At 35.3% G+C, this 27,702-nt stretch overlaps 1 protein-coding gene across 5 annotated transcripts in view; it reads right to left on the bottom strand.

The window, feature by feature from the left end:
- The window catches only part of SBF2 (SET binding factor 2), a 502,981-nt gene that overhangs the window by 239,065 nt on the left and 236,214 nt on the right, over nt 1-27,702 (bottom strand). For all 5 annotated transcript variants that reach the window (XM_067038634.1, XM_059069141.2, XM_067038638.1 and 2 more), the window contains exons 4-6: nt 13,672-13,794; nt 12,251-12,361; nt 10,480-10,585 (exon numbers count right to left, since the gene is read on the bottom strand). In XM_067038634.1, coding sequence (XP_066894735.1) covers nt 10,480-10,585; nt 12,251-12,361; nt 13,672-13,794 — 340 coding nt within the window. The remainder of the gene's footprint in view (nt 1-10,479; nt 10,586-12,250; nt 12,362-13,671; nt 13,795-27,702) is intronic.

Raw genomic sequence — 27,702 nt, 5'->3', positions numbered from 1 at the left:
CATTGCGGTGGCTTCTCTTGTTGCAGAGCATGGGCTCTAGGTGTGCAGGCCAATAGCTGTTGCACATGGGCTCAGTAGCTGTGGCTCACGGGCTCCAGAGTGCAGGCTCAGTAGTTGTGACGCACAGGCTTAGTTGCTGCGCAGCATGTGGGATCTTCCCGGACGAGGGCTTGAACCCACGTCCCCTGCATTGGCAGGTGGATTCTTAACCACTGCGCCATCAGAGAAGTTCCTACAAGTACCTTTTAAACTACATGTATTGAGAAAGAAAATGGCTACTTCATTTTTTTCATTATAACTGAGAATAAGACTAAAACAACTAATAATGCTATATGAATAATCTAGGAAAACTAATGAAAATAGTAATATGATCCAAGACACTAGATTTTGATCATTTAAGGAAAAAGAACAAAAATCGTTCTACAATTGATGCACTAATCATGTGGTTCATAAATTTACCAATCAACATATTCTTCTTAAAGGTGTTACCTTTAAAGAGAACCATTTTCCACAACCTAAGCCTTCATTCTTTCCTCTGACATGTTTCTTCTTTCTATTTCAGGAACATAAATTATTTTTGATACTCTTATAAAAGTTAATGTCACTTTAAGAATAATTATATAGCATTACAAACAGAAGCTTTTCCAGAGGAAGGCAAAAGAGAGAATGCCAGAAGTTTTCCATTAAAATATTTAAAAGCAGAAATAACTTTCTAAATAGCAAGTTATGGTTACAATCAACATTTTAAGGATATTTATGTAAAAAGGAAAAATTATGTTTATAAGATAAACTGAAAAAAAACTCTAGCTATTTTAATAATTTTAAAAATCTATATTTAGTATTAGATATAATACACAGAAATATTGACTCAATAATTGCTAATGAAAAACTGACTAAATATGGGTGAGCAAAAAGAAAGTATGCATATAAAAAAGTTTATACCAAGATGGAATCATGAGGAAATAAAAATCTTGATCAGACCAATAACGAATAAGGAGATTGAAACGGTAATCAAAACCTCCCAACAAAGAAAAGTTCTGGACCAGATGGTTTCACTGGTGAATTCTACCAAACACTTAGAGAAGAATTAACACCAATTCTTCTCAAACTCTTCCAAAAAACTGAAGAGGAAGGAACACTCCCTAAGGCCAGAATTACCCTAATAACAAAGCCAGATAAGGACTCTGTAAGAAAAGAAAACTGCAGGCCAATATTACTGATTAACATAGACATGAAAATTCTCAATAAACACCAGCAAAATAAATTCAACAGCACATTAAAAGGATTATATACAATGGTCAAGTGGAATTTACTCCCAGAATGTAAGGAGAGTTCAACATATACAAATCCATCAATGTGATATACCACACTAATGAAATTAAAGATTTTTAAAATCCTATGATTATCTCAACAGATGCAGAAAAAACATCTGATTGAACATTCTTTCATGATAAAAACTCTCAACAAATTGGGTACAGAAAAAACATACCCCAACATAATAAATACCACATATGACAAGCCCACAGCTAACACCTTATTGAATATTTAACAGTGAAAGCACGAAAGCTTTCCTGCTAAGATCAGGAACAGGACAAGGCTGCCCACTCCTCTTCAGCACAGTACCGGAAGTCCTCGCCAGAGCAATTAGGGAAGAAAACGAAATAGAAAGCATCCAAATCCGAATGGAAGAAGTAAAACTGTCTCCATTTGCAGAATATATGATCTTATATATAGGAAATCCTAAAGACTCCACCAAAGAGTTGTTAGAACTAATAAATATATTCAGTAAAGTTACAGGATATAAAATCAACATACAAAAATCGGTTGCATTTCTATATACTAACAATGAACTATCTGAAAAAGAACTAAAATAATCCCATTTACAGTAGCATCAAAATGAATAAAATACTTAGGAATAAATTTAACCAAGGAGGTAAAAGATCTCTACATTGAAAACTATGAAACTTTGATTAAAGAAACTGAAGAAGACACAAATAAATTGAAATATTTCCCATATTCATAAATCGGAAGAATTAACATTGTTGAAATATCCATACTACCTCAAGCCACCTATGGATTCAATGCAATCAAAATAATTATATTTTTCATAGACATAGAAAAAAAAATCAATCCTAAAATTCATATAAGTCCCTAGATAGCCAAAGGGATCCTGAGAAAGAAGAACAGAGCTAAAGGTTTCACAATTACTGATTTTAAACTATATTACAAGGCTACAGTAATCAAAAAGTATAGTACTGGCATAAAAACAGACACATATATCAATGGAATAGAATTGAGAGTGTAGAAAGAAGTTCACACTTATGCAGTCAACTAATATTTGACAAAGAAGCCAAAAATATTCAATGAGGAAAGGACAGTCTCTTCAACAAGTGATGCTGGAAAAATTGGATATTCATGCACAAAAGAATGAAATTGGACCCCTATCTCACACCACTCACAAAAAATAACGCGAAGTGTATTAAATAATAAATAAAAGAACCAAAACTATAAAACTACTAAAGGAAACAGGGAAAAATCTTCTTGATATTGGTCTTGGCAACGATTTTTTGGATGTGACACCCAAAGCTCAAGCAGCAAAAGCAAAAACAAACAAGTGGGACTACACCAACTAAAAAGTTTCTGAACAGTAAATGAAACTATCAGCAAAACGAAAAGGCAGTTTACAGAATAGGCGAAATAACATGCAAACCAACTATTTGATAAGATATTAATATCTAAAATATATCAGGAACTCATACAACTCTATAGCAAAAAGAAAAAAAAAAAGATTAAAAAATGGGCAAAAGACTTGAATAGATGTTTTTCCAAAGAAGATATACAAATGCCAACAGGCACATGAAAAGATGCTCAACTTCACTAATCATCATGGAAATGTAAATCAAAACCACAATGAGATACCATCTTACAACAGTTAGAATGATTATTATCAAAAGAGAAGAGGGAATTCTTCTACACTGTTGGTGGGAATGTAAATTGGTCCAGCTACTATGTTAAACAGTATGAAGCTTCCTCAAGAAATAAAAAAATAGGGCTTCCCCTGTGGCGCAGTGGTTGCGAGTCCGCCTGCCGATGCAGGGGACACAGGTTCGTGCCCCGGTCCGGGAAGATCCCACATGCCGCGGAGCGGCTGAACCTGCGCGTCCAGAGCTTGTGCCTTGTGCTCCGCAACGGGAGAGGCCACAGCAGTGAAAGGACCGCATAGCGCAGAAAAAAAAAAAAAAAAAAAAAAAAAAAAAAAAAAAAAAAAAAAAAAAAAAAAAAAAGAAATAAAAAAATAGAACTACCATATGATCCAGCAATTCCACTTCTGGGTATATATCCAAAGGAAATGAAATCACTATCTCAAAGAGGTATCTACACTCATGTGTTCATTGTAGCATTATTCATAATAGCCAGGACATGGAAACAACCTAAGTGTCCATCAATGGATGAATGGAAAAAGAAAATATATATATACTACATTGGAATATTATTCAACCATAAAAAGGAAGGAAACCCTGTCTTTCATGTCAACATGGATAGACCCTGAAGGCACTATGCTAAGTGAAATAAGTCAGATAGAGAAAGACAAATACTCTATATTCTCATTTATATATGGAATCTAAAAAAACTGAACTCATAGAAATAAAGAGTAGAATGGTGGTTGCCAGGGGCTAAGGGGTGGGGGAAGTGGGAAGATATTGGTCAAAGGGTACAAATTCCAGGTATAAGATGAATAAATTCTGAGAATCTAATGTACAGCATGGTGACTATAATTAACAATACTGTATTACATACTTGAAAACAGTGAAAAGAGTAGATCCTAAATGTTAACAGCACACACACAAATGAGGGGATGGAGGTGTTAACTAATCTTATTGTGGTAATTATTTTTCAGTATATACAAGTATCAAATCACCACATTGTAAACCTTAAACTTATATATGTTATATGTCAATAAAATATAAATATAGATGTTACATGCCTAATGTTATTTTACTATGGGAACAAAGTGACAATAGCTAAAGGCCCAAGATCATTTTAGTCTGTGACTTTAAAAATGTCTAATAAATAGTATACTATAAAAATTAGGGAATAAGTATTCTAAAACTAGTGTATTTGTAGTTAAAAACCAAATTATAGGTGAATATATATGACAAAAGATGTCGTGAGAATTTCACAAAATTATTTGGGTCAAGGAAGGATACCTGAGCTATGGATTAGATTTAAAAAATCAGAGGGGCTATAGCAACCAGTTCTTGTGAATATAATCTTATTAACATTAAAAAATTACAATTTTCCACACAAAACACAAGTCTTCAGGTAAACAAAAACAATTCACATAGACTACAAAAAGATACAAACAAATAAATAAAATGGGGGTTAAGTTGGAGATGAAGATAGTTAACAGAAAATTTTAAGGAATGAGGCGGGTAATGGCAGCAGTCCACATAATTACTTCAGGCAAACACAGGGACCTCTGAAACTGTGAAAAACAAATTCATTATCATAACAATCCTTGGAGAGAAGAACCAAGGAAATGCTATCACTACATTTAGACTTTTTACAGGAAAGCTAGTCAAGGCTACAAAAGAATCTTAGAGTCTTATCTGCTTCCCGTCTGTGCTTTGTAAAATCTACCACCACTGCCCCACCCCCAACCCAGGTAGTGAACTCTGATAATGGTCTAATATTGACCTTCAACAACAGTCCAACCAAAACGACTGGTGATAAGAGCATGCCTTTAGCAGAATTATCAGTACCACATGCTCTGAGAACTACAACTCTGCATACAGTGCTGTTTTAGAAGCATCTTTCTTTCTCCTTTCCTTTCTTATCTTTTCCTTATTCTTTCCCTGGAAAAGTAAATTTTGAATATGTAAGCAAAAGATAACTAAGCTCAAAATACTAGAGAGTAAAATAATGAAATTTGATATTCAAATGGCTAATCATTGTGTTCTGGCACACTTCATCCATACACAGAACTCTCCTAGGAGATATGACTGCCATTTTCTTCATGGCTAGTGTATTAATTTATTCAAGAAAAACTGATGCCTTCTGTGCCCAAGGCACAAAGAATAACAAGACAAGGCAGTTCTTGAAGCTCCCAGTCATGTCAGGGAAAACTCCCTATTAATAAATAAGGAAAAAGCACAGAGTAGAACTTCCATACTCTCCCTTGAAGACATTTAGGAATCAATATATCAGTCCTGTACTGCTTATCTCTAGACTTTTTGTTGTCTGAGGATAAAATCTCTAATTTATTCAAGCATTGTACTTTTTTAAAAAATAAAAGGTGTACATATGAAGAGTTAAACAGTTGTACAAGTTTTCTAAATGTCTGTATTGTAAGATAAAGGACAAATGTAGAAAAGCATACAAATCAAATGTATAGCTTAAGGAATTATCTTACAAACACTACCTAGGTCAAGAAGAAACTTTGCTAGCAGCCCTAGAAGTCCCTTCTATGTTCCTCTAATCACAATCACCTCTCTACTGCCATAAGTAACCAATATCCTGACTTTATTAACCATTTTCCTGACTTCTCCTATAGACATACTTATCACCCAAATGTGCATCCCTAGACACTATAATTCAATCTCACTCTATTAAAAATGGGATGTGTTGCAAATCTTTTTTTAAAAAAAATTTTGACTACACCATGTGGCACATAGGATCTTAGTTCCCTGACCAGGGATCGAACCCACGCCCCCAGCAGTGGAAGCAGGGGAGTCCCTCAAATCCCTTTTAATCTAGAGGCTCCTCCTTCATTCCTTATAATTTATTTGTTAAAGAACCTGGGACATTTGACCAATAGTTTTCTAGAGCCTGGATTTTTGACAACTGTAGTCTCTTGGGGCAACATGTTCCCCATCTTCTGTATTTCCTATGATCAGAATCAGATTTAAGCTCTCTAGCAAAACACAGGTAGTGTTTGGCAAGGTTAGAAACATAATATCTGCCTGTTTTTCTTCTGCGAGGGTTGTAAAATGATGTTCTATTTCGATAATTTCTTTTTCATTTATTTTTGAAGTTTTTCTAGAACTTTAGAGAAACTGAATTATATAGGATGCATTCTTTCTTGTCTTTTTTTTTCATTGAGTATAATTATTTTCATATTAATCCATGTGGTAATATGTATCAACAATTCATTTCTTTATATTGCCTAGTAGTATTCCATTGCATGGATATGCCACAGATTATTTATCCATTACCATAACCATTATTCATTACATTTATGGACACTAAGCTTGTTTCCAGATTTTCACTATTATAAAAATATGGATATGACCATTCATGTACAAATATTTTTTATGGACAATGCTATCATTTTCCTTAAGTAAATGCCTAGGAGTGAAATGGCTGGATTATTTAGTTTATTTAACTTTTTAAAAAAGTCAAACTGTATTCCAAGGTAACTGTCCCATTCACACTCCCATTAGCAGTAAACTAAAGTTCCTATTCCTCCACTTCAGGCAGCCCTCTGAAAAGTTGGAATGCTAATGTTCCTCTCCCTCCTTCCCAAGGGATTGTGCACCTTCTCCCAATGCAGCAAGCCACCCCTCATCCTTCTTTGTTCCCAGTGGCCCTCAGGCATCCAAAATATGCTAATTCTGTCAGTGCTCCGAATATGGCAAGACAGAAACCAGTTCCTTGGCCAGCCCTTTGTAAATCTGGAACATTGGAAGGACACTCCACTTTTCTCCTTCCCTTTCTCCCAAGGAGAAGCTGCAAGCTGGGCATTCTCTTCCAGTGCTGGCTGTGCTGGCTTGGGGGTGAGGCTGACCAGGTAAAGTGAACTTGCTCTTCTTACCTGTTTCAATGTAGCTGTTCTCAGCTCTGTGATCAACTGGGGTACCACAACTTCTTAAGTAGCTTCTGGAATTCTCACAAAGGGTTTTTGGTCTGTATATAATTGTTAAATTGATGTTTCTGTGGGAGAACGAGGACTGGGACTTCCTATTGTGCCATCTTGCTGATGTCACTCCCTAAATTCTCATTCTTGACTGTCCATCTCCTTCACTATTTAAGCATAGTTATTTTAATATCTGATAACTACTTTCTGGTGCCCCTGGGAGCCTTTTATATTGTCTATGGTTTCTTTTATATTTCTTTCAGATAGCTTTAGTCCTCATGTTTCTGGTTATTTTTTTTTAACTTGATGGTATGCTTTATTTTTTTTAATTAATTTTTTCATTGGAGTATACTTGATTTACAATGTTGTGTTAGTTTCTGCTGTACAGTAAAGTGAATCAGCCATACATATACATATATCCACTCTCTTCTAGACTCCATTCCCATATAGGTTGTTACAGAGCACTGAATAGAGTTCCCTGTGCTATACAGTAGTTTTTTATTAGTTATTTTTTATATACAGTAGTATGTATATGTCAATCCCAATCTCCCAATTTATCTCTCCTCCTTTTCCCCTTAGTAACTGTAAGTTTGTTTTCTACATTTGTGACTCTATTTCTGTTTTGTAAATAGGTTCATTTGTACCATTTTTTTAGATTCCACATGTGTTATCATATGATTTTTGTCTTTTTCTGTCTGACTTATTTCACTCAGTATGACAATCTCTAGGTCTATCCAGGTTGCTGCAGATGGCATTATTTCGTTCCTTTCTATGGCTGAGTAATATTGGTATATATGTACCACATATATGGGTGTATATATATATGGTATATATGTACCACATCTGCTTTATCCATTCCACCATCAATGGACATTTTGGTTGCTTCCATGTCCTGGCTATTGTAAACAGTGCTTCAATGAACACTGGGGTGCCTGTATCCTTTCAAATTATGGTTTTCTCTGGATATATGCCCTGGAGTGGGACTGCTGGATCATATGGTAGCTCTACTTTTAGTTTTTAAAGGAATCTCCCCACTGTTCTCCATAGTGGCTGTACCAATTTACATTCCCACCAACAGTGTAGGATTCCCTTTTCTCCACACCCTCTCCAGCATTTACTGTTTACAAATTTTTTGATGATTGCCACTCTAACAGGTGCGAGGTAATACTTCACTGTAGTTTTGATTTGTATTTCTCTAATAACTAGTGATGTTGAACATCTTTTCATGTGCTCTTGGCCATCTGTATGTCTTCTTTGGAGAGTACTGGGGATACATGTAAAACTCTGTAGATATACTGGAGGCCTAGAATGCAGTTATCTTGCTCCAGAAAGGATTTACTTTTACTCCTACTATAAGGCTAAATATGGTAGCATTAAGGATCATTTTAATCTGTTTCTAGGAACTGAAATGATTTCAAGCTGTACTTCAGTTCCTCAGGGGGACTGTCTACTTGTGATTTACCCTCTCCCAGGATGTGGTCCTTTTATGGTCCCAACTCAAAGCAAGAGAGCTTTGTAAAGGAAATTTCCCTTGGTAAAATCTGAACTCCGATATTCCCCTTCGCCTGGATATCAACAGTACAGAGATCAGTTTTTCAGTAACTTCTTTCAAAATCAAGAGATGCTTGGGAAAAAATGGTCCCAAATGTCTGGTTCACTTCTCTAGGTTTTTTTCTTATCTTGGACCATGGTTTGGTCATTATTTACTGCTTCTGACGCTTTCAAGTAGAAGTTGTTTATACTTGTATAGCTTTCCTAGTATTTATTCATTGTTAAGAGGGTCAGCCTGAATTACAAAGGCCATCATTACTGGAAGAGAGGTCCAGGTTTTATAAATTTATACTTTATCGATAGCAGTTTTTCTCATCAGGAGTGCTACTAGTATTTGAGGTAAAAAATCTTCTGGTGCATATATATTATGCATGAAGAATGTTTAATATCCCTGGGTCCTGGGCATTAATGCCAGTAATAATCCCTGCCCTTCCCTTCAAATCATTGTAAAAATGCAAAAGCATGAGAGGTTTATAAGGCACGCATTAAGTATAAGATCAATGGTAGCATTTGGGAATGTGAAATTTTGTGGCATATCCTTCTATTCCTCTTCATGGTAGACCTTTGCTTTGATTGACCCTTTAGAGGTATATAGGTCCTCTTAACTGAAAAAGGTCAGGTGAATAGTGGTTAGCTAAAATCAATTAAGTCAGTGATTAGGAGGGACCACGGACAGGCTGTAGGTAGTCCATGAACCCCTAAGATTATATCCAAAAGTTTGTGGAGGGAGGTTTTAGCCAACAAGATATTCTTTAGAGAAGTAAGTGCCACCAGGGAGACAGTACCTATTTCACACGTTAAGGAAAATAGCTTTAATTAAATTAGAACTTGGTTGAGATGACTCAATGAGCAGAAACTTTCAGGGAGGAAGAGAAGGAATATGTAATTTTTGAGAGTTTAAACCCCTAAGGTGGGGGCAGATGTAATAGAGAACTACTACTTTGGGGTTGATGTCACCATTCATCTTTATTAGGATACTAGAAACTCTACTTGTATTTACATTAATCTCTTCTAAGGCTTTCTAAATTTCACTGACTGAAGTCACAGCAGAAGAATTAGGATGGGGCCACTAAAGAAAAAGGAGAGATAAATTTCAGAGTTAAGCAGGGAGTAAAATTCAACATGAGATAGGAGGGAAATAAGAAGGTAGAATTTTTGTGCAAGGAATTAAGAATTCCATGGAGAACTAGACTATGAGCCCCAGGAAAGGGAAGGTTTCAATTCAACTAGAAAAAGACAAACACAGATGGAGAAAAATGAGAAAGACTGAATCAAAGAGAGTGGAACACTCTTACACAGGTACATATAAAGGATAAGTATGAGGTAAAGTAAGTGGGAATCTCTGGCAGCACTGGTCTAAAACATACTCATTTTTAAGTTATAGTACTCCTTTAATGAAGTATGAGCTGTCCAATGTACAGAGGGCACTTTCTAGTGTCCTCCCCCTAATACGTCATCCTAGCCATTGCTAGAAAATTAAAGTCCTGATACAGGTGGTGGGATGAAAAGGATGGGACTTTTAGTTGTATCTGACAAGGTTTCTATAAAAGCAATTCATCTAAGGAAAAACAAAATATACTATTTATTCATCTTTTAAAGCACAGAAAATATGTTTACTTTCTAAAAGCTTAATTGGGGCTTCCCTGGTGGCGCAGTGGTTGGGAATCCACCTGGCGATGCAGGGGACACGGGTTCGTGCCCCCGTCCGGGAAGATCCCGCGTGCCGCTGAGCGGCTGGGCTCGTGAGCCATGGCCGCTGAGCCTGTGCGTCCGGAGCCTGTGCTCCGCAACGGGAGAGGCCACAACAGTGAGAGGCCCGCGTACTACAGAAAAAAAAAAAATAAATAAAATAAAAGCTTAATTGACTTAAGAGCAAAAGGGGCCTGGGTTAATTTTTAAAAAGAATGAATACTAGTTAAGATTAGAACCCATATAATTATATATTTTATATATCAGTTATCTAATGGTTTGCTTTTTATTTTCCTGATTTGTGTCAGGTGATGTAGGCTTAAAATAAATCTTTTTTTTCATAGGCTTTATAAGAACACTGAAAATGGGAGAAGAAGACATACCCAATTGCTGGAACAGGAGAGCCGCACTAGTGCCTGTGACAGGAAGACTATCATGCAGTGGAGTCTGGATCAGCTGTCTATCTCCTGCACCCAAGGAAAACAGCTTCTGCAGAATGGGCGGAAAACATACACACACACCACAAATGATTTCTTTTCAGACATTTTCTTAAGATAAAAAAATCCCTTTGAAGTTCACATTTAAACAGATGATGACCATATAAGATCCAATTAACAGATGCGAAGGGCAATAGTGCAGCCCAAAACATTCAAGTTACTTTGTGTCCAAATGAATATGGTACAAGAAAATTCAGTAGTTGAAAGGTGAAAATTTAGTAATCATGAGATACACAAATCACTGATAATAATACTTAATTAAAAAATAGTAAAATGTTAAAGCTAACATTTATATGCCAGTTATATGTCAATAAAAGTGGAAAAACAAAAGAAATATAGTAATATGAACCATGCATGTAATTTAAAAATTTCTAGCAGCTACAATACAAACGTTTTTAAAATTAAAAAATAAATAAAATAAAATCATGTCAACAAAATTCCCATCATAATAAAGGCTCATAAAACAACTTGGCTGCTTTAAAGTTTAGGTCCAATCGTGACCAAACTCACATTTCATATTATGCCCTTGTAGCAGAAATAGGAGAATGAGGGAGGAGAGTGCAGGAGGAGAAAAACCTTGAGTAACCAAAAGACACTAGGAAAGACAGGAGACAGCTAAAAAGGCAAAGGGCACGGAAAAAATATGCCATTTTTACTATAAGTAACATCTCTAGCAGACTGAGGATAAAAAACTGTAATTTTTAGAGTGCTGTCCTTTTCCTCAATATTACATAAGAATAAGCAAAATAAGTGATCAGCTAATCAATTTTAGGACTTAAGGAAAGGAGCCTTAAAAAAAAATGTTCCCTAGAAATATTAAGTCATAGCAACTGAAGTTCTCATTTTTCTACTTCAGAGACGAATATAAAAATTTCAAGACATACAGAAGATGAAAAACATGCCACTTTGAGAAAGTTTTATTTCAGTAGAAGACTTTAATGTCCTCATGGGCTCAATCTATGACAAAATCTTTGGGAAATTTTAAGTATAGATTATATTTTCCAAAGAAGATCTGTGATTTTTGGACAATGGTCAACATTATCATTACTAAAGGTAGCAAACTGAGATGAGAAAAATAAGCCCTCCTCTTTTGAAGCTTAAATGCAAGCTATTCTATTAAAGATTACACATAACATACAAAATGGTTTTAGGACCACATATAATTGCTTTTATCCAGGGAAATGAAAAAATGAATTAATCTATCCAGAAGTAGTTATAATGTTACAAAGAATTATATTAAAAGTTTTCTTAATGTTACCTCCTAATTTTTATCACTGAAAAAATTTTTAAGTTAATAAAATGAGGCATAACCATACAGAGGAATAATAAGAAAGGTACAAAGAACACATTTGAAGTTCAACTTAAAAAAGTGTATTTCCAAGAAAGCGTAAGCTAGAGTTCAAGTTACACAGAATATGACTTCTAACTATGCTATGTGAAAGGTGAACCCTGTGTTAAAATTAACCCTATAACCTAAGAATAGAATCTTGAGTCTCTAGAAGGCAGACCATAGGGACAATGCTTAATTAAACTAAGATCCTCTTTAAAACGAAAATATTTAAAGAATTCTTTTTTTCCTTCTCCTCATAAATTAAATTTACTGGAGGAGAGGAGAAGAGAAGCAGGCCCTCTTCATCTCCCTTTTTATTCTATTTACCTGAGACCCTCCAGCCGCTGGGACAAGACACGCACACAGGTTTGCAATGAGACTTTCCAAGGAGACATTCAGACTGTCCACATATACAGTATAGATCAAACCCAGGCAAGCCTGCAAAGAAAAGATGCATGTAGTTATTTCATGGAAAAAGCAAGCACTAAAAACAAATTGTTGTGACATCTGCTTCCAGGAAAATTTCTCTTTGAACCTTGTAGATTCTACAGTGACCATGGAACAAATTTTAAGCAGCAAACGTTATTAAGTTTATTAAATTTTCCTCCAGAACCAGAAGCTCTAAATGAGCTTTTGAGATGAGTTTATAAAAAGCAGAAATCCATAATTTGTAAAACAGGTGTTTGTGCTTAGATAACCACTAGCAAATTTGTAGGGCTCAAAACTGTTTCTGTCTCAACTGATTTTGCAGAACTCCAAATTTCAAGATAAAAACTTAGAAACTTTTTCTTGTTTTGTGATTCTTATAAATTCAGAACATTTATTCTATAGAAAAACTTAACTTATGTGAATTATTACAAAGAATAGCAAAATAGAGACAAGACATGATTAACACTTTAAGCTCAGAAGAAGGTAGGTGGAAAAATGGAAGACAAAATGTAATCATATGAATCTCTCAGTTTATTAAAACTTATAACTAAAAAATTAGTATCTGTTAGGAGTTAGCCACTGTCATTGAAATCTTGACACTAAGAATATATATAATCTCAACAATATGAAAAAGTTTTCCAGAAATTATGTATCAATTTCCCAAATCCTTGAGAAATTTTAAGGTATAGTTTATACCTTCCAAAGAAGATCTGTGACTCTGGACAATGGTCAACATTACTACTATTAAAGACAGCAAATGAAATAAGAAAAATAAGCCCTCTTCTTGAAAAGCTTAAATGTATTTGTAACTAAAGTAAATTTTTTCTACATTTGCAAATTCTAACTATCTAAAAAAATAAAATATCTGGAAGTAAACAATATTTTAAAGCTATATGGATAGCAGCATGATCACAACTATTTGAAATCACAAATATTTATCCTATTTCCTTGAATCTGGACTCCTAAAAAGAAGATCAATAAAAATACACTAAGTTGTTATATTACTAATGCATTTTAAATTTGATACAGGTAATCAAAAGATTTCTTTAGGATTCATAAATTTTGGAGTCAGTAAAGATGGGACCTATTTTAAAACAAACACTACATCCTTAGAAGTTTAAATAGTCATATTAACTTACTCAGGTACTTATTTTATCCAACATGAAATACATTTCTTCTGTTCACAGTAATTTTATTCTATTGATGAATTCCTAATCAATTTAAAGATATTTTAGATACAAAGAGTTTGTTACCGTGTTTCACTCAAAATAGATTTATACAATAATACAAATCAATAATGACAACTATGAGTTCTTTACCCTAAAAATTTCTGGATAATCTAATCTGGATACCAACACCAGGCTTTTGGGAGCAAACACTTCTGCAGGCTGAATTAAACCAGACACTTCCACTTCACCTTCAATCTCATCTTTCTTTGTTCCCTAAAGAAAGAAACACTGTAATCAACAGACGGACAATTTCCTAGGTTTATAACTCACAAAATATAGACATATCACATACTTTCATGTAATTTACAAAACACAAAATTAATTATAAAATATAATTTACAAAACTCAAACTAAAAATAAACATACTTTAAGAGGATCTGAGAAGCAAGTAGGCAAAGAAATTATGAAACAGGGCATACTCATTTCATTTTTGAAAACTCCTTAAGCTCCAGATATATACCACAATTTTATTTGAGCATTTGGTTTCTGTGTGAGGTACCAGTAATCAAAGATAAATAAGACACATTCATTAGTGACCCATACAAATACAAATGACACTCACTTAATGGAAATTCAGTTTTCAAGGAAAGAAAACATCTGTTTTAGAAGTAAGGCACTACTTTTCATTTTTGCTTTTTGGACTTCTCCCAATCTTTCAAACAAAAGCGATAATCATTTAGGATTATGTTGCAGAATACTCGTTGCTCTTAGAAGTAAAGCCCAATCAGTTCTAAATTCTTTTTGCTCAGAAGCAACAATGTTGATTTTTTGAAAACAGAGGATATTTTTATACACAAAACTGAGTTTCAGAATGTACCTAGTGCCACTGAACTGTACACTTAAAAATGGCTGAAATGGTAAAGCTTATGTTATGCATATTTTAGCACAATAAAAATATCCAGAATTTTTTTTAAAACCCTAAATGTTCAGTGATTAAATACTGGTTAATAAAATAAACTTTGAAAAATATTATTCTCATTTATTAGTCAACAAATATTTCCTGTGCACCTATTGTTCCATAATACTATATGATGCTCTATAAAAGTTCCAAGTGAAAAGAAAAAAAAAACCAAGGTAGTAAAGTATTCAGATTTATTTCTACATAATATTCTAAGATGCTAGGGCATTTTCCCTAACTAGAATCCTCTTCTCTTTCTTTTCCATTAATCGAAGGCCCAGCTTAGGAATTATCTTCCTTCCTGAAGCCTTTCCTTTACTGATTTTTCTCCTACTATTAATTCTTAGCACAGTTCATCAACATATCACACATTTGCTCATACTTACCTCTCCAGCCAAACCTCTCTCCCAAATGCCACAAAATGCCATATCCAACTGCCTGCTTGACCTCTCCACTGAGATGATTAATAGGTATCTCAAACATGTCCAAAATACAGCTCCAATCTTTCTTCCCATACTCCACTCCTCCTGCAGTATCCCCTATCTCAGTTAATGGAAATTCTACCCTCTCATTTAGCAAATCAAAAATCCTGATTCCCCCTCTCTTTCATAACCCGTATCCAAACTGTCAGCAGCGCTGATTTCTCGCCACCTCCACTGCTACCACAGTACTGTGAGCCACTATCATCACTTGTCTGGGTTATTTTAACAGCTTCCTTTAGTCTCCTCTGTTCCTCTTTAGCCCCACTTTGCTTCCTTGCTGCTCCTCAAACATGCTGGGCATGCTCCCACATAAGGGTCTCAAGCACTTTGTTATTCCTTTGCCTGGAATAGATACAATAAATAATTCCCTCATCTCCCTTAGGTCTTCATTCAAGCAAACTTCTGCTCTGTTAAGCCTTTGTTGGCACCCTACTTGAAACTGCAATGCCCTAACACTCCCTATATCCCCTTCCTTAATAAAAATAAAATATATTTTATTTTTCTTCACGGCATGACAACATATTACCTATTTCACTTATCTTTGTTTTCTGGTTTGTTTATCTCCTCCACTAGAATGTGCTCCACAAAGACCAGGATTTCTGTTTTGTTCACTGGTAATTTCCCAGTTACTAAACCAGGAGCTGGCCACATAGCTGATACTTACTTAATATTTGTTCACTGCATTCATGCAGGAATGAATTTTCTTAGAATAGTTTTCTGGGTATTTTACCAAGGGAAGCTTTTCCCCCTACTTGTGGAGGCCAAGAACTGTATTTCTATCTCCTTTGGAGCCCGTATAGTTTCGATACAGTGAAATATAACCAAGTATTAGATGTCTATGGAATGCACATATCCAAAGGGAAATATCTGTTTACTTTTTATTATGTGTGATAAGATCCATATGCTCTTGAAAGATTTTCATTTGTTACAAAGCAAAAGCTAAAATTAGGTTGGGTGGTTCCTGGAATTCTTAGAAATAATAAAAATGTGATGAATATGAATTTACTGAAGATTTCCACACTTAATGAATCATATTCTTTATGGATTACTAACAAATTTTGTCCTTTCAGGACAAAAGAATGACTGAAATTCCTGAAAGAGATAAAGCTATCCACAATTTTATGAGATTGTGATAAATGCCCTAGAGTACCGTGAGAAGTCAGCTTGAGTAAGTGCATAACCATTTCATATAAATGACGATTAACCTGCATTAACCTAAACATAAAATAGAATGCATTGGTCATTTCTTAAAGCTATCCTTTTATTAAATATTCACTAACTGGAATAATTATTAACAAGAAAGAAAAAAGGTCCGATATAATGTTAATCAATATTAAATAAAAACAATTCCATTTTTCTTTTTTTTTTTTAATTAAAAAAAATTTTTGTTCTTTTTTTCTTTATTTTATTTTTGGCTGCTTTGAGTCTTCATTGCTGCGTGTGGGCTTTCTCTAGTTGCCGTGAGCGGGGGCTACTACTCATTATGGTGTGCGGGCTTCTCATTGCAGTGGTTTCCCTTGTTGCAGAGCATGGGTTCTAGGCGCGTGGGCTTCAGTAGTTGTGGCAGGTGGGCTCAGTAGTGGCTCACAGGTTCTAGAGTGCAGGATCAGTAGTTGCGGCGCATGGGGTTAGTTGCTCCGTGGCATGTGGGATCTTCCCAGACGAGGGCTTGAACCTGTGTCCCCTGCATTGGCAGGAGGATTCTTAACCACTGCACCACCAGGGAAGCCCAATTCCATTTTTATTTACATCTTTTTTAAACTTTTTATTTTATATTGGAGTATAGCTAATTAACAATGGTGTGATTGCTTCAGGTGCACAGCAAAGGGACTCAGCCACAGTCTTTACATCACTTTTTATTACAGATTTTGACCTTTACTTTGTAAATGTGCTATAAATCATAAGATGCTGTTATTCTTAATTCCAATAGCTCTCCTGTAAGAATACAATGTCCCAAGTCTAGAGAAAGTTCATATTCCTTTTTTCAAACCAAACTGTACTGCTGTGATTTAAAAAAAAATTCTTGTTTATAATAAGGCTTATTCCAGGAGATAGTAATGACGTGGTTTTGGTTAAATTTTTCTATAAGTAATCTATCATGTAAGGGAATAGTGCCTCTTCTTTATAGCTGCTAGAATACCTTTTGTGTAATAACTATGTAGTGATACTAACTTTGTTTTGCATTTTACAATGACAGATTTTCACATGTTGATAAGATGTGAGAAACTTAACAATAAGCAGGAAATCAAAAACACAGGACACAAATGTAATAGATATTGTAATAATGATTGGAAATCTAACATTTTATAGTATAAAACATTTTCATGTATTTTATCTCATTGAACAGTATTTACAAGTCTTCTTCTAAACTAAGATTATTCCTTGGTTTTAGTAGGTCCCATTAAAGATACAAATTTACCTTAAATACTGTTTACTGAACTGCCTCACACTGACTTGTAATATGACCTTATCTCTTATACGTATCATAAGCACATGACACAACTTGCCCATTTATTGATATTTTTTCTACCTATTGTTACTACGGACCACACCTGCTAGTGGGATTCCCAGCTTCTATGTAGTTTACATTCGATGTAGCTCTCATAGTCTTCATGCTTCAATAACATGGGATAAATTAGTACCCACCATAGCAATCTGCCCTAAAAGTACTATTGCCTTTTAAACATATCCTAAGATCAAAATGCTAAAAATTATTAGAATACTGACTTTATGGAATGACTCCATATAGCAGATAGGCACAATCTTTAAGAAGCTTATCCAATCACTCAGGTCAAATACTTCAGTCTCATCTCTGTTGTACTCCTGATGCTTGATTCCTGTCTCTTCTATCTTGAAGACTAGTTGCATCCAATATCACCTGTGCTAAGTTCATTTTCAACAACACTGTTTCATACTAACTCTCCCTACAAAATTTTGTTAAACACTCATTTTAAAAGGAGGATGAAAGGAATTATGAAAGTAAAAAACTTCCAGTTCTGCATTTCCTTTTTGAAACGTAATTTATTACAGTGTACCATTATATAGAGTTGCCTCAGTTAAGCAATTTAAGGACTTTAAGATTTTCCAAAATTGGAAATAAGTTTTAAGTAGTTGCAAAATTCTGTAAGGTCTACAGTTCCCCCAGCAAACTTCTTCATTTCTTGCCAAATAATCCCTTAATCATGTTGACATGTCTATATGACAAAACCTAGTTTATCTTTGCATTGGTCTGGAAAATAATGACTACATGAAACATACAAATTTTAGGATAACAAGGCTTCAGACAAATCAGGCCACTAGTCTTCAGTTAAGAATCCAGTTTACCTCTAGCAAAGAGAATATCCTGATATTTCCCCCTTCAGCAGCTCCTGTGTGTTACAGTATTCCAAAGGTAGGACAAATTCATTTGTAGGGTTACTATTTATTCACCCAGAAAGCTCTGTATTTTTAAGTGGCGCATAGTCCATAATTTTTTTAAAAAATATATACTCGGGTTTCCTTGGTGGCTCAGTGGTTGATAGTCTGCATGCTGATGCAGGGGACAAGGGTTTGTGCCCCGGTCCGGGAATATCCCACATGCCGTGGAGCGGCTAGGCCTGTGAGCCATGGCCGCTGAGCCTGCACGTCCAGAGCCTGTGCTCCGCAACGGGAGAGGCCACAACAGTGAGAGGCACGCGTACCGCAAAAAAAATAAATAAATAAAATAAAATAAAATTAAATTAAAATACTCATAAGGCAGCATTTTCCAAAGTGTTTTCTGCTGGAAGCTAACAGATACTGCTTAGCAAAAAAGATCTCCTAATCAAAACATTTTGGAAACAGTAAGTTAAAGCCAAGTTAAAAAGGTTTCATGGGCTTCCCTGGTGGCGCAGTGGTTGAGAATCCGCCTGCCGATGCAGGGGACACGGGTTCGTGCCCCGGTCCGGGAAGATCCCACATGCCGCGGAGCGGCTGGGCCCGTGAGCCGTGGCCGCTGAGCCTGCGCGTCCGGAGCCTGTGCTCCGCAACGGCAGAGGCCACAACAGTGAGAGGCCCGCCTAGCACCAAAAAAAAAAAAAAAAAAAAAAAAAAAAAAAAAGGTTTCTTTACTGCAGGATTTTTCAGACTTTGATATGCAAATATTATTTCTACAATGTCAAGCAAAGGAGATATAATATAAATTATTTCTCCAACTTACTGGACCACTGAAACCCTCTTTATTACAGAGCATCGAGAGGACCTAGTACCCTATGGAACACATGCTGAGAAAGGCTGTCACAAGCTATTTTAGGACAGAAAATGTATGAAACTGAAATATGTATATATTCCTGTGTTCTATATCCTTAGGAAGCTAGGTTAATACAATGTTTATTTCATAAATACATTATTATACTTAACATCTGTTTCATTCTCATATTTCATAAAGTAAAATAAGATTTGAAAGGATTAGAAAATGGACAAGACTCCTGGGAGCTAGGGTGCTTTACAGCTGCCCTAAGAAAATATTCAGCATGCCTGTGGCCCATTCTCACCAGATGAGTTAGGAACTTCTACCCTGGACCAGTGGTTCTCACACTTCAGTGTGCAACAAAATCACTGAGGGCTTGCTCAAATAGATTTTGGGGTCTTACCCCTAAAATTTCTGATTCAGTAGGTCTGAGAATTTACATTTCTAAGAAATTCCCCAGTGATACTGATACTGCTGATCTAGGGACCACACTTTAAGAACCACAGTTCTAGGCTAATTAATATGAGAATATAAAAGAAAACAATAACTGTAACATATATTCTACATGCCAGACACTGTACTAAGCATCATACCAGTGTTCATAATTCATTTATACAATCAAGAACTTATTAAATACTATTTTCTAGTAAAGGAAACAGGACTCCCTGGAGAAATGACATTCTATATTTGGGCCAGAAAAATGTACAAAATGAGACTATTCATCTTAGTCAAAAAGTAAAGAATCTGTCAAAGACTAACAATCAAAATAAATAAAAATCGCAGCTGATTGAAACTCAACAAATACACAAGAATCCATGAGTTCATAATGATAATTTTTTAATTGGTCACTACTGAAGATTGCTAGGGTACCAATCTACTATTTTGAAAATTTTTAAAAATAAGGGGAAACAATTGTCTTCTCTATCAAACTGTGGTCAATGAAAGTTCTTTTTAATAGTTGAATTTCAGTCAATAAATGCAGAAGGAATAATAGTATGAGGAAATTACCTTTTCCAATTCCTACTGAAATAATGTATTTAGGCAATGATCATCAATAGATCCCAAACTATTAAGTGAAAGGTTGGCACTACCCCAAACCCACAAATCAATCATAAATTACTAAAAGTAGAACAACCAGAAAATAAGTTCCTCTTGATGTAACACAATAGGAAGTACAGTACAATCTTTGCTTTAAAAATTGAACATGAATCCAATTAAGCCTATAGATCTAAATATTACTTTATGGAAACTATAGAGAGTAGAGGTACAAGTTAAAAAATAACATGGAGGGCTTCCCTGGTGGCACAGTGGTTGAGAGTCTGCCTGCCGATGCAGGGGACATGGGTTCGTGACCCGGTCCAGTAAGATCCCACATGCCGCAGAGCGGCTAGGCCCGTGAGCCATGGCTGCTGAGCCTGCATGTCCGGAGCCTGTGCTCTGCAATGGGAGAGGCCACAACAGTGAGAAGCCCACGTACCGCAAAAAAAAAAAAATAATAATAATGTGGAGAATTAATCAGCCAAATCCAGAATATAGAGCATTCCATAGGACAAATGACCCAGTTCTTCTACCACCCCCAGAAGAGGGACTGTTACAGAAAGAAGAAATATCAACCAAATACAATGTGTGGAACTTGTTTGAATAAACCAAGACATTTTTGAGACAATTTTTTTAAATTTAAAAATATGTAAGTTGGATATTAGATAATATTAAGGGGTTATTCAAAATTGTAATTAATTTTGTTAAAAATTATAATGGCAGATTGGTAATCTAAAGAAGACTTTACCAGTTAGAGATACATACTAAAATATTTGCAGGTGAAATATGGTGTCTGGGGTTTGCTTTTAAATGTCACTCCCTAAAAAAAAAAAAAAAAAAATCAAGGATTTAGATTTTAAAAGTGACAAAATGCTGATAATTTTTAAAGCTGGGTCAAGTGTAATGGGATTTATTATACTACTCACTTAAATTTTCTATTTGTTTCAGAATTTCCATAATAAAAAATGAAAATAAAAGCTTCATTGTGCACCTACTATATGTCAATGTTATTCCAAAGTACATTCATTCATTTCACCCCTTTTCTTTGATCACATTTCATTTGCTAACATACCAAAATGTCTTTAGCCTGAACTGCATCATTACTGGTTCATAAACATGTTTACAAACACATTAAAAGACTCCAAAGTGATACAACTAAGTAAAAAATTTAGACAGGTCTATCATTTTTTAAGGTAAGTCATACAAAGCAACCTCACATCTATCATATTTTACTGATTACTTAAAAAATTTTATAATCACATTGCCTAGAGTTGGATAATTCTGGGAATATGTCATCAAAAGTTTAATGCTTGTGATTTTTGACAGTGTTACTGTACCTTAGAGAGATAGGAGCCAACTTTTTTTTTTTTTTTTTTTTTTTTTTTGCGATACGCGGGACTCTCACTGTTGTGGCCTCTCCCGTTGCGGAGCACAGGCTCCGGACACGCAGGCTCAGCGGCCATGGCTCACGGGCCCAGCTGCTCTGCGGCATGTGGGATCTTCCCGGACCGGGGCACGAACCCGTGTCCCCTGCATCGGCAGGCGGATTCTCAACCACTGCACCACCAGGGAAGCCCTGGAGCCAACATTTTTAAAGTTGCACAATTATACTTTGGATAGTTTGTATCCCTAAGTTCCTCTTCTTTAGGCTTCCAAATAATGTGCCATAGTATATTTGGTATGAAGTAATTCACACCAAATGAGAATTAAAAGATCTATTTTTGAATTGATGATATGATCCAAAAATAAAAGAAAAACACATTTTTTTAAAAGTACATAATTAACTGTTCACATCGAAAATGGGAACAACATTAATGATGACCTAGAAAGGAACATCATCTGGGCTTTAATATTATCTTTTTCAAATATTACCTCATTGTTTTTACCATTTTTTGGACCAATTCCAAAAGATATTATCTCTGTTCTTCACAGAGAAAAGCTGTTACATAATTCTGGCTAGCATCTACTACCTAAGTGAACTTATATAGGAGCCAGAACTCTTAAAACATTTACATTTTCAGAATCTTACAAAACTCATATGAAGCAGACTCTAACCTTCTGTAAGGTGATATTAAATACTAAATAAATTACAATGTTTTGGTCCAGTTAAAATGGCAAATAGGAAAATATCTGAGCTAAAAAGAAAAATAATTTTGAAACACTGATTCCAAATATACAAGAACCCTAATCTCGATTTTTAAAATTATTCCCTACTCAAATGAGCCAGGGCTCCTTGGGGAATTGGCTGATTTCAAGGCTGAGGAAGGGAAGGAAAAAGATGATCCTGGATCATCTTGTTATGCAAGAAAGTTTTAAAATGCTAAAATAAAACCCTGATGGGGCTTGTCAAGAGAATACAGGAGCCACTCTGAAGGGTTGCCCACTGGTCAAATCTTAGACAATCTGTGCATTAAAACAGTGAAAACCATTAATTATAGACTACTGAAGAAAAAAGAAACTGGAATACATGAATCTATAACTCAGATAGACAAGACAGAAAAGTAAAATGTCAACTGCTGATTGGTAAAGGTACAGGTAGACAGTGTGCATAGTTGGAAAATAATCATTTTGCAACCATCATAATAAAAATTGGCACAAGCAAGAATCATCACTAAATGCTGAATCTGGCAGGGGGGATAATTAATGAGTAATAGAATACTTGCATAGTCTTAAAGTATCTTACCACTCATGGCTTATTAGTTGCAAGCAAAGAAAAAAAATAGCAACTATACAATGGAGATATCTGACAATCACCAGACTAGGTACTCAAAAAGAACAGTATCAGTAAGGCAGGTGGGTAGCAGACAGACATTGTGTACTTCCAGATGTGTGCCCTTAGTAGGACATACACTTAGTATTCCAAATGTTGGTAGCAATCCAATTACTGATGTATAACCTGAATCTAAAGTGAGAGATGTCAGAAGAACAAAAAATATTAAGTATTCTATTTAAAAGGGGCATTGGGACCTGCATTATTTGAAAATGTCAAAGGCTGAGCAACTATTCCAGACGAAGACAGACAAAAGATAATTAAATGCAATACAGAATTTTAAATTACATCCTGTACTGGAGGACCAAAGGGGGGGGGCATAAAGAGCATTAGGTCAAATGACAAAATTGAATGGATGGTAGATTAGATAAAGGTACAATATTGATATTGATTTTCTGATATTGATAACCATACTATGTTTACGTAAGAAAATACTTATTCCTATGAAACATACACTGAAGACTTTAGGGAACAGGGAAATGATGCACACAAGTTTGTCTCAAATAGTTCAGAAAAAAATTTCCGTGTGTGTATGTGTGTGTGTAAGGAGAAAGAGGGAGTAAGGAAGGGGGAGAGGGGTCTATTAAAGAGAATTCATATCTATGATAATAAAGAAATGGGACTAAATATTTTAAATGGGCAAATATAGGTAAAGGGTATATAAATGTTTGCAATATTCTTGTAACTTTTCTCTAAGTTTGAAATTATTTCCAAATGAAAAGTTTGAAAAATATCCAAGAATTTCTAGAACCTCTCCAAAAATGCCTGCTATAATGTCATCCTGTATTGATTTCTGTAAGTTTAATTGGGCTTCCTAGAATCTCTTTATACCTGCTAAATTGTCTTTTTTTTTTTTTCGGTAAGCAGGCCTGTCACTGTTGTGGCCTCTCCCGTTGCGGAGCACAGGCTCCAGACGCACAGGCTCAGCGGCCATGGCTCACGGGCCTAGCCGCTCCCTGGCATGTGGGGCCCCCACGGACCGGGGCATGAACCCGTATCCCCTGCATCAGCAAGCAGACTCTCAACAACTGCGCCACCAGGGAAGCCCCTAAATTGCCTTTTTAAAATCAGGTTTATAGAGGTATAGTTGACAACATTTTAAGATATTTAGAGTGGTGATATGACATATGAATACACTGTTAAAGGTATCCTCCATCTAGTTAATACATCCATCACCTTAGATACTTTTTTTGTGTGTGGGGGGGGATGAAAACATTTAAGATCTATGCTCTTAGTAAATTTCAATCATACAATACAGTGCTATCAACTGTAGTCATCATGTTTTACTAGAGATCCTCAGACCCTATTAATCTTATAGCTGAAAGTCTGTATTCTTTTACCAACCTCTCCCTATTTCTTGAAAGCTTCAGCCCCTGGTGACCACCATTCCACTCTTTTTCTCTTGAGTTTAACTTTTTTTTTGTTGTTAAGATTCTACATAAATGATACCATACAGTATTTGTCACCCTCTGACTTATTTCACTTAGCATAACCATCCATGTTGCTATAAACAGTAGGATTTCCTTCTTTCTTATGACCGAATGTTCCATTGTGTGTATGTGTGTATGAAATATATGTGGGTGTGCATATGTATGTATGCATGTATATAAAACATCTTTATCCATTCAACTGTTGATGGACACTTAGCTTGTTGCCATATCTTGGCTATTGTGAATCATGCTGCAATGAACATGGGAGTGCAAATAACTCTTTGATACCCTGTTTTCATTTCCTTTGGATACATACGCAGAAGTGGGTTTGCTGGATCATAAGGCAGTTCTATTTTTAATTTTTTTAAGAACCTCCATACCATTTTCCATAGTGGTTGCACCAATTCACATTTCCACCAACAGTTCACAAGGGCTCCCTTCTATCTACAGCCTTGACTACGCTTGTTACCTCTTATCTTTTTGAAAATTGACATTCTAACAGGTATGAGGTGATATCTCATTATGGTGTTGATTTCCATTTCCCTGATGATTAGTGATGTTGAGCATCTTTTCATGTACCTGTTGTATGACTTCTTTGGGAAAATGTCTATTCAAGTCCTTTCCCATTTAAAAATTGGATTGTTTGTTTTTTTGCTATTGAGTGGCATGAGTTCTATTTTTTTTTTTTTTTTTGTGGTACGCGGGCCTCTCACTGTTGTGGCCTCTCCCGTTGCAGAGCACAGGCTCTGGACGCGCAGGCTCAGCGGCCATGGCTCACGGGCCCAGCCACTCCACGGAATGTGGGATCTTCCCGGACCGGGGCACGAACCCGTGTCCCCTGCATTGGCAGGCGGATTCTCAACCACTGTGCCACCAGGGAAGCCCGGCATGAGTTCTTTATATATTTTGGATATTAACCTCTTAACAGATATGTGGTTTGCAAATATTTTCTCCCATTCAGCAGGTTGCTTTTTGATTTTGTTGATAGTTTCCTTTGCTGTGCAGAAGGCTTTTAGTTTCATGCAGTCCCACTTATTTTTGCCAAAAGTCATAGGTAAGACCTTTGTTAAGGGGCTCACCCCTTAAGTATTCTTTTAGAACTTACTCGGTTTCAGGCCTTACATTCAAATCTTTAATCCAATTTGAATTTATTGTTGTGTATGGTGTAAGATAGGGATCCTGTTTTTTTGTTTGTTTTTGCATATAGCTGTCCAATTTTCCAAACACCATTTATCAAATAGACTATCTTTTCACCACTGTATATCCTTGGCTCCTCTGTTGCAAATTAATTGACTATATATACATGAGTTTATTTCTGGGCTCTGTATTCTGTTTTATTGATCTACATGTCTGTTGTTATGCCAATACCATACGGTTTAATAAAATTTTATAATACACTTTGATATTAGGAAGTGTGACTCCACCTTTAACCTTCTTTCTCAAGAATACTTTGGCTATTCAGAGTATTCTGTGGTTCCATATGAATTTTAGAATTCTTTGTTTTATTTCTGTGAAATATGCCACTGGACTTTGGATAGGGACTGCGCCATATCTGTAAATTTCTTAGAGCTGTATGGACATTTCAACATTATTAAGTCTTGCAATCCATTAGCATGGGGCATCTTTCCATTTATATGTGTCTTCTTCAATTTCTTTCATTAACGTCTTACACAGTTTTCAGGATACAGATCTTTTACCTCCTTGGTAAAGTTATACCCAGGTATTTATTCTTTTTCATGCAATTATAAACAGGACTATATTCTTAATTTCTCTTCCTGATAATTTGTTGTTAGTGTATAGGAACTCAATTGATTTCTGTTTATCAATTTTGTATCCTGCGACTTTACAGAATTCCTTTATTAGTACTAACAGTTTTTTGGTAGTCTTTAGGATTTTTTATATATAATATCATGTCATCAACAAATATAGACAGTTCTATTTCTTCCTTTCTGATTTGAGTGGCTTATATTTCTTTTTCTTGACAAATTCTTTTAGCTAGGACATCCAATACTATGTTGAATAACAGTAGCAAGAGTGGGCATTCTTGACTAGTACTGGATCTTACAGGAAAAACTTTCAGCTTTTCACTACTGAGTATGATGTTAGCTGTGGACTTGTCATAAAGGGCCTTTATGATGCTTAAGTATGTTCACTCTAGACCCAGTTTGTTGAGAGTTTTATCATGAATGGATGTTGAATTTGACAGATTTCTTTGCATCAATTAAGAAGATCATATGAATTTCATCCTTTTATTTTGTTAATGTGGTGGATCACATTCATTGATCTGCATATGTTGAACCCTGCATCCAGGAATAAATCCCACTTGATCATGGTGTATGATCCTTTTAATGTATTGCTGAATTTGGTTTGCCTTTATTTTGTTGAGAATTTTTGCATCTATGTTCATCAGCGCCTGTAGTTTCCTTTCTTGTAGTGCCCATGTCTGTCTTTGGTATCAGTGTAATGCTGGCCTTGTAAAATGAGCCTGAAGGTGTTTCCTCCTCTTCTCTTTTTTTTGGGGGGGAAGAATTTGAGAAGGATTGTTATTAATTCTTCTTTAAATGTGTAGCAGAATTGATAAGTAAAGCCATCTGGTCCTCGATTTTTCCTTGGTAGGACGTTTTTGATTACCAATTTAATATCTTTACTACTATTGGTCTGTTCATATTTTATATTTCTTCATGATTCAGCCTTGGTAGGTTGTATGTTAGTAGGAATTTATTCATTTCTTCTAGGCTGTCCAATTTGTTGCTGTGTATTTTTTCATAGTAGTCTTATGAGCCTTTGTAATTTTGTGGTATCAAATCTAACATTTCCTCTTTCATTTCTAATTTTATTTGAGTCCTTTCCCTTTTTATCCTGCTGAGTATAGCTAAATGTTTGTTGATTTATCTTTTCAAAAAAACCCAACTCTTTGTTTCACTGATTTTTTTCTTTTGTCTTTTTACTCTGTTTCATTTATTTCCACTCTGATATTTGTTATTCCTTTATTCTATTAATTTTGGGCTTAGTTTGTTCTTCTTCTTCTAGCTCCTTCAGGTGTAAACTTAAGTTGCTTATTTGAGATTTTACTCTTTTCTTAATGTAGGTGTTAATCCCTATAAACTTCCCCCTTATATCTGCTTTTGCTTTTGCTTTAGCCAATAAATTCTGGTATGCTGTATTTGCATTTTCATTTGTCTTAAGGTATTTTTTTATTCCTTTTAGTTTATTCTTTGACCCATTCAGTAGTATGTTGTTTAACCTCCACATATTTGTAAATTTTCTAGTTCTCTTCTTGTAATTGATTTCTAGTA

This window comes from Kogia breviceps, chromosome 7, assembly GCF_026419965.1.
Source record: "Kogia breviceps isolate mKogBre1 chromosome 7, mKogBre1 haplotype 1, whole genome shotgun sequence".
In the NCBI taxonomy this organism is placed as follows: Eukaryota; Metazoa; Chordata; class Mammalia; order Artiodactyla; family Physeteridae; genus Kogia; species Kogia breviceps.
The sequence above is the reverse complement of the archived record's forward strand: the minus strand, read 5'-3'. Positions and strand labels throughout refer to the sequence as shown.